The sequence below is a fragment of the Anarrhichthys ocellatus genome, unplaced genomic scaffold (assembly GCF_004355925.1).
Source record: "Anarrhichthys ocellatus isolate YVR2014 unplaced genomic scaffold, GSC_Weel_1.0 scaffold1188, whole genome shotgun sequence".
In the NCBI taxonomy this organism is placed as follows: Eukaryota; Metazoa; Chordata; class Actinopteri; order Perciformes; family Anarhichadidae; genus Anarrhichthys; species Anarrhichthys ocellatus.
The window spans coordinates 1,845-12,803 of record NW_022281162.1 but is presented as its reverse complement, the minus strand read 5'-3'; the positions used below and the strand labels follow the sequence as shown (position 1 = coordinate 12,803).

Below are 10,959 nucleotides of genomic sequence, written 5' to 3'. Positions count from 1 at the left end.
AAACCGGGAACAGGACAAAACAAACAGGCAGGTAGAACACAAACAATGACCTGGCAGTGAGTGACTGAGAGACAGGGGTTTATAAAGTGACTTGAACAGGTGAGGAGAGTTGTGCTGATGATGGAGTGCTTGATTACTGATCAAGGACAGGTGAAGGGAGTTGGACTGGTGCTGAGGGAGTGGCTGACAGGTAGAGTGAGGAGCTACAGAAAAACACACACAGAACACACAAGGCAAAGCCTGATCGTGACAATATGTAACGCTTCCAGCTTCACCGGGGACCTTTTGCTCTGCAACGGGTTGCTACAGAAAGCCGATGCAGTTGTGAGAGAGGAGATATAATATTCATTTCACTTCTCTTAACGGTGTCTCCCCTTGATTGCATGCAACGAAATGGTCGGTATCTCTGAGTTCGGCTCTGGCTTGCTGTCTGTTTATATTTTGGCAGCTGGTGACTGTTCTAGTTGACACTGTTTCTCACTCTGCTTCAGCCAGCAGCGTGTTTGCATACCCAAAACTATATTTACAATTCGTATAATTAGCAACCTAGCGTTGATAGAAACAACACACATCAGACGGCAGTGCTCCTCTCGTCCAGGCTGGTGGTCATTGAGTAGACTGATGCGGTGTTTCTGTCCTGAGGCATGAAGACCTTGACCACCTTACACAGCCTGCAGGGAGCCCTGTTTATCAACCGCAGCAGGTGCCTCCTGAACTTCTGCCCAACAAACACGTACAGGATGGGGTTGAGGCAGCTGTGCGAGCAGGCAATGGCCTCAGTGGCTTGTAAAGCCAGTCTGATGGCTTTGCTGCTCTCACATTCCGTGTAGATGTGCAATAGCTCCAGTGCTTTGAAGAAGGACGCAATGTTGTAGGGGACCCAGCAGCAGAGGAAAACGGCCACCACTATGAGAACCAAATGGATGGCCTGTTTCTTGGATGAGTGGCTGTACAGCAGCCTCCAGACAATCTGTGAGTAGCAGAAACCCATGATGAAAACGGGGACAAAAAGACCCAAAATGTTTATTTTAAACAGGCTGAAGATCGTCCAGAAGTGCGTGTTGGTGGGGTCATCCAAATCCGCTTTGGGATATACAGGGTAGCAGAACTGAGTCATATTAGCACCAGGCTGCTGTTTGAGAAAGATCAGGTCAGGGAAAGAAGCCAAAAATCCAGCCACCCAAGTAACGGCAGCCGCGATCATTCCAAAGGACCTTGTCCGTGCTCTCACAGCGTAAACGGCGTGTACTATAGCCAGGTAGCGGTCGATGCTCATTAGACTGATGAAAAAGATCCCACAGTAAAAGACGATATGATATATACCCAGGACCACTTTGCACATAGCGTCCCCAAACAGCCACTGGTCCTGGGCTTGGTGGGCTAGGAAGGGAAGGGTGCACACCAAGAGAAGGTCGGCGGCAGCCAGGTTTAAGAGGCACACGTCGGTCATGCTGCGGAGTCGTACACCACAAGCAATGACCCAGATGACCAGAGAGTTACCCAGAAGGCCCAGGAGGAAGAAAATGACGTAGAGGGCTGGAAGAAAGTTGGCCACGTGACGCTCATACACGCACCTCCCATAGTCACCCTCGGGGTAGTCATAGTAAGTGTATTCTGGGGAGGTAACGGTGATGCTATCGGTGAAGGATGCTGCGATGCTATCGGTGAAGGATGCTTTGGTAGACCTGGTGAAAAACAGAGAAACAAAACCAGTACGGGGAAAACGAATGATTAGGACGTTCCCATTAGTTCAACTCAGTTTATTTGATCTACAACAATCTTGCATAGATGTAAAAAAAAAAAAAAAAAAAAACTCTTCTTCTTAACACTGTAGCTGTGAGGAATGAAAACAAATATGAAACCTTTTCACTAAGGAACACTGTCAAACAAAAGCAACAAAAATCAGTTGTGCTCTTGCAGCCCAATTTAGGAACACAGGTCAACAAAATAGATGTAAGGGCAAAATACGTATTAGAAATGAAATACTAGATTGAAATGAAATGCTCAGCTGCGTAGCTGATAAACATTCCTATGCTAGACTTGCAGTAAAGTGCAATAGTGGAAGCAAGCAAGGCACATGCTGACAAATATGCTTCACATACTTTATGATCATTTGAGGGACAAAAAGAACAAAACCTAGTATTATGTGTAGAGGCTATGGGTTTAAGCTTACCTTGGTAAGTCTTCTGTAGATGTACTCTCACTTATTCCTCTGAAAGCAACGATAGCAGAGACGTTTAAGGCCATGATAGACTTCCTGGGAAAAACAAAAAACTTGACCTACTTTCTGAAGAAAAGAAAAAAAGGAAGAGGTACACACCCTGGATCAGCTTTCCAAGATTCTGCTGAATAAATTGTTGTGCACAGATTTTTGAGTGTATCTCTTAAATGGTGGATCCAAAGGCCGTACAAGAGGTGAAAGTCAAGTGCCACATAACATGCATGCAAGTTACACAGAAATCGGATGTACTGGTAATTTAAAGAAGCGAGAAAAATTCAGTTCCTCATCAAAACCTTGTGATCAGATTCTTACAGTCTTTTTTTGTTTGGCAAACAAAAACCCGAACATTTCAACACACGTAGAACACGCGTAATTCTGCAGCTTATGAAGTGTTTTGTAGTGTATCTTTCTATAATCAATGGGTGTGCATGGTGTCTGAAGAGTCATACCATTGACCACAGTAGCCATAGTGTGGAAATAGTAGGGAAAAGACATCAGGTTGATTTAGCAGCAAACATGTCGACAGTTAAGATAGTTTTACTTCTTTCAATCTGTCTCTTTAATTGTGAGGAAGTGGACCCGTAGCAAGACACGCATAGGGTGGTGGAATGCCCTGAGGCTGCACATGATATGAATCTAAACACTTTAAACTATCCAAATACAGGAAATGTAACTCTTGTTGAGGTCCTTTTTAAAGTGGCAGTCAATGTAATAACTGTGTCTTTTCAAGCCATCGGCTGAATAAATTACTTGAATTGTATTGTGTATAAACCCCAACTGAACCTCTTGTAATAGCTGGACCAATAATGACCCCATGTCTAGAATGAGTTAAGTTAGGGTCAGTGTTAATCAATTCATTTCAACACCTGTTGAGCTTGCTATCCAATAACAATTGTACAGATATGGCACAGAAAGCATGTGCATATAAAAAAAAAAATTACCTGCGGGTGCCGTTAACACGATAGCTGATGGTGGTGTTTATTCTGGATCACAAGATGCTGAGGTGGACGATCAGATCAAAGAAATGATCAGCCATGCATCCAAGCAGATTATGTTATGTGCATGACAAATGACACTCTTCTCACACCTTCTCTCTTTGTGGTGTGCAAACCTCTTTTAAAAAACACTCCCATCCCCCTACCCAAGCTTTAGGTGGGCTTGCAGGCCTGCATATGCGAGATGGTTATGGTTATTTACTTCCTGCGAGTACTTTCGAAAGGTTCATGTAAGAGCCTACAGTGTCTGCGGAAAAACAGAACCACAAGTCCACATGTGCAAGCTTTTAAGAGATGCAATGCAACTCTGACCAGACGCACAGCTGGAGGCTTGCAGAGCTCTGCATGTTCGTGCTGTGATGCGTGGCAGAAGTGTTACTACAGATACGGCCATCAATGCAGTCTAGACTGACAGTTATTTAAAAACAGCACAGAATAGGGAACATATTACTTTTTCTTTGTATTGGAAAAGTTCTGACTAATATCTAATGCTCTAATTAAGATGTGACTATCGCATTTTACGGATCTTAAAATGGTTTATGCATCATTTTGAATGGTAGGCCCGGATGACTAAACACTGGCTTGTTAGTCAGGTGCGTTATGTGACTCAGGGATTCTGCTCTGCACACTTCTTGTCAAATACTTACAAGCTGCCAAGAATTCCTGCCTGAAATGGATGCATAGTGATGCAATGCTGTGTCAAGAAGTCACACCTGTGATATTTCTCACACGCACGCACATAGAACAACTGTTTAAACTCACAGATCAATAGTCTGAAAGGTTTTTTTTTTACCTATAAAAAGAAAGAAGCAACCGATTTTTATTTATTTTATTTTACAAAAAACAATATTGTTTTACAAGCTTCACATATATTTTAATTTACATAATTTAATGAATTGTTTTATAAAATTCTATAGACTTTCAAAATAAAAGATTCCCTTGTTCTTACGAGGAATAATCTGAGGACCATTTTACAGCTCCAAGCACCCGTCACACTGACAACACCACGCGCACAAACTATCTGTCTCACAACAGTCTAAACCCAGCTCACGTCTTTGTAGCAAGGTGAGTTTATCATTCTTAATAATCGGACTTCACAGGTGTGTTGGAAGTCTCTCTGTCTGTGGTGTCTCTGAGGCTGAAAGCCGTTCTGCTCTGGTGACTCCAGCAGGGGTATCTCATCAGCACTTTGCCCAGTGACTTCCTAAACTTCTCCCCTACAAATGCATAGATGACTGGGTTTACACAGCAGTGAGACAGTGCAAGGATCTCGGCAACGTGCACGGCGGAGTTGATGGTTTTTGAAGCCTCGCAGGTGTCCAGGATGTCCATGAACAGCTGCAGTGTCTGTAGGAAAACTGTGACATTGTAGGGCACCCAGCACACCACAAACACACACACTATGGTGAATATCAGCTTCACAGCCCTGTCCTTTTTGGCGTTCCTGGACTTGGATAGCATGACAAGGATTTTCACATAGCAGAAAATCATGATGGGGAGGCACACAAAAAGGCCCACTGTGTTCTCGCTGAAGTTTCGCAGTAACTTCCAAAAGCGCTGACTTTCCTCTGGGTACAGGGGATGGCATGTGGAGCTGTTGTCATCTTCGTCCATGTACAAAGAAGCAAATGTCACCCCAGGTAGTGCCATAACGACAGAAATAACCCAGATTGTGATGCTGGCTGTGATTCCATAGCGAAGTGTCCGGGCTTGCATGGCCGCAACGGCGTGGACTATGGCCAGGTAGCGGTCCACGCTCATTAGGGTCACAAACAAAGTCCCACTGTAGAAACTCAACTGTTCAGAGGAGCAGAGGGGGAAGCGAAATCAGAATCAGGCTTTGCTGGCCTCAATGAGGTTTTTTCATACAGCTCACAGTGACGTTACACAGCAGTAGTTTTACACGTAATGTCGTTAACATAAAATTGTTATCATACACAAATATATATATATATATATATATATATATATATAATCTGCCCTGTCTCCTAAAAATTATGTTCCCCCAAAACTAAACTGCATTCTCAATTACATTTGACTAGAAAAGTATTTTCTCCCTGATTACGTTTGTGTTTGACGTATTACAAATACGTTTCTAATCAACATATCTTTGCATTATTCTAGTCTTTATTATTGTTCTGTGATCTGCCTCTTCTCTACCAACGGCACCCACGAGTTGTTGCCCCGCGGCCTGTTCCGAGGGCTGACAGACCTGACGACGGGGTGCCTCGCGGCGGGGGCCGGCTGGAGGCTGCACGTCCGGTGCCAACGGGTGAACCATAAAACCAAGTCCCGGACGTTCTGGAGGTATTGTGGCCGGGTGATCTGCCTCGTTGCTGGGGAGGACTGAGCTGAGCGGTTCGGTTCAATACGATACAGTGGTGCCACGGTTCGGTATGGTTCGGTACATTTTCAATACAGGAAAAAAGCAGAAATGCCAAATCCTTGCGTGTCTCTTCATGGCTCTTCATCTCCCCTTCAGTAGTGAGGTAATGTGTCGTTACAGTCAAGTAGCTTTGTGTAGTCCGTGACGTATAGCCGTCCGTTGTCAGAGCAGCGGGTGCTTCAGACATTTGATTCTCTGTTTGGGCTTTTGTTTTCTTTTACAAAGTAGGAATTATGGTCTGGAGAAATGGGCTCTTGAAGGAGTAGCGTCACCGGGCTCAATAACATTTTAAGCATGTTCGTACAGCCTGCGTTTTCCACTACAGAGTAGGGTCTCATGTCCGCGGCTATACATATACCATATCGAATCACTTGGGAATAGCTACCTAAACGCTGCGGGGAGAGTTTGTAGCGTGCTAGTTTAGCATAGTTTAGCATAGCGTGCCTCTCCCAGAACAAACGTGCCTCACCAGAGTAGAAAGTTTTTTTTCGTGGTGGGAGTGTCAGACAGCACGTTGCCTGTTACGTCGGATGATTTGCCTTGTTGAGCACAGTGGCTCCACCGAGAGAACATTATATTTCACACAATTTAAGCTTCTGCATTTTCCAAATGCAATAGTATTTTTCAAACGTATTCGGTTCGCAATGCGTACTGCACCGTAAGCCTCGTACCGAACGGTTCAATACAAACAGGTGTATTGTTACACCCCTAAGATATATATTAAATTTTTTTTCTAAATAAAATAAAGCCCCACATGATAGGCTCCTGTCATCAGTTTGCATGACGCAAGTGTTGGGTAATTGTAGGCCCAGAGAGGCATGGTTATAGCCATGATGAGGTCAGACAGGGCCAGGTTCAGCAGGCATACATCCGTCATAGTCTTCAGCTTTATGTACCGGAGGAGAACCCAGAGCACCGTGGTGTTGCCTGTGAAATCAATTCAAATCATTAGTTGTTACGTTAGGTTTCTTAAATGTTTCCTTTGAAAGCTGTAAAACAGAACTGTTGCACATATCTAACTGTTGCATGCATCATGTTTCAGCTGATTGCCTAAAATGCAAATTTATATTCAAATGTGGAAAGAGAGTGAGACATGTTTCCTTTTCTCTGTTACATTCAGGTCTTTTTGAACATACCAAGCAGACTTAGACAAAACAGAATGTAGTACAGAACCACCAAGACCGTGGATCCATCAGGCAATTCTGGACCTCGATCCTCATCGCAGGTGTCATTGTAATCATACTCCGAGTAGAGCTCGTACTCTGATATGGTCATAATGCTGTGTGAAGGAGGAACAGAACACACACAGATTACTTTGAGTGAACACATTATGAGATGAAAGGAAATAAATCTGACCAAAATAGCTAGAGTGACGCTTAAAGTCGCTAACAATTGTGGTCTTTAATGTAAAGAGACAACAGAGGCATGGGTCGGCGTGACTAGGTGTCATCATACAATCAACAAAACATTTAAATTATTAACTAGTAATTCTTTTTACCAGAATTAACATCATTACAATTCCTCCAAGTAAAAAATACATTATAGAAATTATAAACAAGTTGTAATAACAATTATATTACACAAAGTTTCACGTTCACTACAATTTAACCCCTTTTTTTTACATTTGGGTGACAACCTTTTTTGTGTGTGTGCACCTACTATCCTAGTGAGTAAGTACCTATGCTCATAGGTTCATTTTCATTTACTTTATAGCAGGCATTAACTTGTGGTTGTACTGCTCTGCTCTTCAAATGAAACTTCCGAGTAGACTTGATGCAACATGCGTTTGAGTTCAAACCTAACTCAGCTCTGGGTTGTTCTGGGAAATGTGTAATTTTACCATGGTGGTCCTCCCAGACCTTCAATCCATCAACAAACTAAACGTGAAAACACAAAACAAGACTACCAACCAACAGTTTTAAACGTTCTTTGTCAGTAAATTTTGCTTTTCTTGCCAAAAGCCTAATCCTGTTGCTCACTTTCCTTTGGGCCTTTGCTCTCTGAACTCAGACTACTGTCTACCAGAAATAATAGATAACTAACAGAGGGTTTGGCAGAAAAATGTGACCATCAGTAGAACAATCTAAGGTCCAAATAAAACCAAATCTCTTCTTTCTGTCTTCAAGCCAATCCTTAAGATTGACCTCAATGTCCTCTCATTCGTGAAGCCAAAGTGGCCGACTCATTCAAATGTAAAAAATAAAAGTAGTGCTACTTACAATGTCAACAAGGAGATCTATTGACTCCTGATTCTATTTTCTTCACTTCATTTGCTCTGAAGTGTTGCTTCCACTCACAGATCTTCAAGAAACAGAAATAGCATGTTTTCCTCTTTATTATGAAAGATACAATGTTCCAATCATGATGACTGAACTGTGTATTTACCACCCTGAACATTTTGCACTGACGAAACCTTAAGAAAAGAAGAAGTAATTCACATGTGAATGTGAGGGAATTCAGAGATGTTCCTGGACTTTCCTTCCCTTTTAAGTTGAACCTTTCAAATCCAATCATCAGTTAGTGAGTCATGCCTGAAAGGCGTCTGTAACAAAGTTCAACTGCTGCCATTTCGAACCTAAAAAGAATTGTCCAAATCTAAAAGAAATCCACAGCAATAATTATGATTGTGGTGTTGACTGTAGCTGATAACTTGACTTTTTCTGAATGTATGGTGTTAGGATGCCCGAGCAGCCATGGAGGAAAATGAGCAGACCAGGAGTCCGGACGAGGTTTCAGCTGAAGCTTCATTTATTTGGATATTCAAAGATTACACCAGTGTCTACTAGTCTCCACTCATTCACCCTACAAAACAAAACGAGCTCCATTTTATACACCTGGTGACTCTAATTAGACCAGACAGACCATCTACTGGTAAGTATATCGATAATAATATAAGTACAATAAATAGTCACATGATTTCACCAACCCTAAAGATATCAATAATAATTTACCAATATTTACCATCCCTATAGATAGAGTAAATTATAAACAAATAATGAATCTAAATAAACAGAGCAACACATATCTACTTCACCCCTACCCGCTTCCTGTAGTTGGTACTTCCCGGAACTATACATGGGTGCTCAAGCCCCTGGGTATGGCCAAATCCCAATGTCCCCCTAAACCCTCAAACCCTGAACCCTCAAGGACCTACTGACGTCACCTGGTAAGTGGGTGAGTGTGAGAGACTGTGAGGGCTTGAGATGGTGTAAATAGGAATGGGACAGCAGTTTGCTGCAACATATCACATTACCATGAAAACGACAAGAAATATGATGTATAATTGTGTGTATTTATTTTATACTTTGTACTCCCTGATTTGAAAGTCTTCCTGGCTCTTTCCTCACAAGATGAGAGGTAACTTCATATAATATATTTACTCGTTTTGTCAAAACAGCTTCAATGACAAAATCAAAAATTTGATGAATAAATAAATAAATATCTGATTTCATGTTAATTTAATAAGACAGGCTGAACACACGTGATCCGTCCTCTTTGTTTACCTTTTTTTTTTTACGTCTCCATGCGTCCACTGTTTACCCCGTGTTTAACGTCACATTTCAATGATTTGTGGGTAATTCCCTTAGGCTAAGTCAGCATACCATGCTGACTTACGGAAAGGGTTCATAAAGGGCTCAAAATGTCTGCAAGAGAGCCCTCAAACACTTGACGATTTGACATCCCTAAACCCTCACGGACTTCGCGGGAGCACGCCTCAAAGTCCGTGAGTCCGTAAGGGGGGACATTGGGATTTGGCCCATCTGTTTTGCCCGAACACCCTGGGAAGAGGAAACAGGCAGAGGTGAGTTGTTGCCATATATAAATTAACCTTTATCTTGGCAATATATATACAATATTGTTCTGCCACATAACTAATTAGACAGTCTTACAATCTGGCCGGTTCAATCAGTCACTCATTGCCGTTGTCTATTTGTTTGTTCGCAGGGAGAACTAAAAGGAACATCTCTTTGTCCCAGCTGTGCACATGGCTCCCAGCATTCACAGTCCTACAATAAATAAATCCAATAACATTGTGTGTGTGTGTGTGTTTCCCTTGGTAACTTCATCACATCACATTTCAAATACTGTCTGCAGCATAGGTAACGGCGGTGCGTCTTTACACATGGTAACGTCAGAGGTACATGCAATCTTGTCAGCAACCATCACCAGTCTAGATGTGTCTATGAATATCACAAACGTCTTCCTACTCAGACCATAATCAAATTCATGTGATCTCTTTTAAACCACATCTCCCCATCAACACATATGGAACCACTAGCTTTGACAACCATGCCGACCCTCACTTCCTGTGTTTATTGTAAATGAGCACAAGTTGTGTTGTGCTGTGGATTTGGTGACCCCAAAATAAACCACAATTCAGCATCATCATAGTTAGGTAGCCTTAGATACGATAAGAGATGTAACACTTTATAATCTTCACTGGCTTACTAAACTACTTCACCAAATAAAACATGGACAAGAAAAGAGGAGCATTAAGCATAAAGCTGAAATATGTGAATAAATGTATGAATGTATGCAACTAACCCTGGAAATGAAAGTAAAATAACTGAGACAAATATGTACTCAGAATGAAAACACAAGAAAGAATTCCAATTTGCAATATACAGTACAAATATGAGGCATAAAATATGGAGAAAATATATGAAAAGTTACAGGGTGTGTACGATGAGCCAAACTTTGTTCCAAAAGGTGCTACATAACCCCGTGTTAGTTACTTTGTGGCTTTGATTCATCATCAGCCATTGAGTGAAAGAACTTTCACAAGGACAGTGTAAAAAAACAAAACAATTTATTGTTTAATACCATACAGCATGAATGTTTCTCTTCAATTTGCGTTTGAAAGGACTCAGCCACGCTAAAACAAACTTTGTGGTCGCAGGCCGTTACAAACAAAAGGTTCCTGGTTTACAGTCAAGTGCTCAGCAGGAAAAGAAGGGGCATCGTATAACTTTTGAGAGAAATTCCCTGAGATCATAAAGTGATACTGATACTCATCAGATCGCACTTAATGGCACTACACATCTGACATGTTATTGTCAACATGAAATATTCCAGTGCAAACTTAAAATGCATGTAAAAATCAGAGTCTAAAGATAATATGTACACACATGCAGCTTTTTAAGATGACAGTGCTGATGACTTAACACTGTCATAGGTGGAAAAAAAGAAGTGACAAAACAAAATCATTCAGCATGAACAGTGATAATATGGTCCCCAGTAATAACATGACCCAGATCAAACATGTTAACTCTGCAAGTCTGAAAATCTACTGAAGAATAATGTAATTTATGAGAGAGAGAGAGAGAGAGAGAGAGAGAGAGAGAGAGAGAGAGAGA

General features: G+C 41.8%; 2 protein-coding genes across 5 annotated transcripts; both read right to left on the bottom strand.

The window, feature by feature from the left end:
• Positions 1-180: 180 nt before the first annotated feature.
• Positions 181-3,303, bottom strand: LOC116377386 (C-C chemokine receptor type 5-like). Of its 3 annotated transcripts, none has more exons than XM_031839020.1 (3): positions 3,163-3,303; positions 2,174-2,287; positions 181-1,685 (listed from the first exon to the last, which is right to left on the bottom strand). In XM_031839020.1, exons 2-3 carry the CDS (start codon positions 2,245-2,247, stop codon positions 572-574), a joined length of 1,188 nt encoding a protein of 395 aa, XP_031694880.1. In that variant the 5' UTR covers positions 2,248-2,287; positions 3,163-3,303; the 3' UTR covers positions 181-571. The 3 variants fall into 3 exon arrangements, with proteins under 3 accessions (XP_031694880.1, XP_031694882.1, XP_031694881.1); XM_031839022.1 differs by having other exon boundaries at positions 2,174-2,212; positions 3,163-3,190; XM_031839021.1 differs by lacking the exon at positions 3,163-3,303 and adding an exon at positions 2,321-2,468 and having other exon boundaries at positions 2,174-2,212.
• An 814-nt stretch (positions 3,304-4,117) lies between these two features.
• Positions 4,118-8,056, bottom strand: LOC116377387 (C-C chemokine receptor type 2). 2 transcript variants are annotated; one of them, XM_031839025.1, is made up of 4 exons: positions 7,822-8,056; positions 6,739-6,881; positions 6,357-6,529; positions 4,118-5,013 (listed from the first exon to the last, which is right to left on the bottom strand). In XM_031839025.1, the coding sequence occupies exons 2-4, from the start codon at positions 6,875-6,877 to the stop codon at positions 4,297-4,299; spliced, it is 1,029 nt and encodes a 342-aa protein (XP_031694885.1). In that variant the 5' UTR covers positions 6,878-6,881; positions 7,822-8,056; the 3' UTR covers positions 4,118-4,296. The 2 variants fall into 2 exon arrangements, with proteins under 2 accessions (XP_031694885.1, XP_031694884.1); XM_031839024.1 differs by having other exon boundaries at positions 6,739-8,056.
• Positions 8,057-10,959: the final 2,903 nt, after the last annotated feature.

Bases quoted from the DNA above. Each gene is read 5' to 3' on its own strand.
- LOC116377387 (XM_031839024.1), bottom strand. From the start codon at position 6,931: ATGTGTTCACTCAAAGTAATCTGTGTGTGTTCTGTTCCTCCTTCACAC. The intron at 6,530-6,738 runs GTATGTTCAAAA...TTGATTTCACAG, and splicing joins GTTTTGTCTAAGTCTGCTTG to GCAACACCACGGTGCTCTGG. The intron at 5,014-6,356 runs GTGGGGCTTTAT...TCCTCTGAACAG, and splicing joins TGATGACAGGAGCCTATCAT to TTGAGTTTCTACAGTGGGAC.
- LOC116377386 (XM_031839020.1), bottom strand. From the start codon at position 2,247: ATGGCCTTAAACGTCTCTGCTATCGTTGCTTTCAGAGGAATAAGTGAG. The intron at 1,686-2,173 runs GTAAGCTTAAAC...GTTTTTCACCAG, and splicing joins TCTACAGAAGACTTACCAAG to GTCTACCAAAGCATCCTTCA.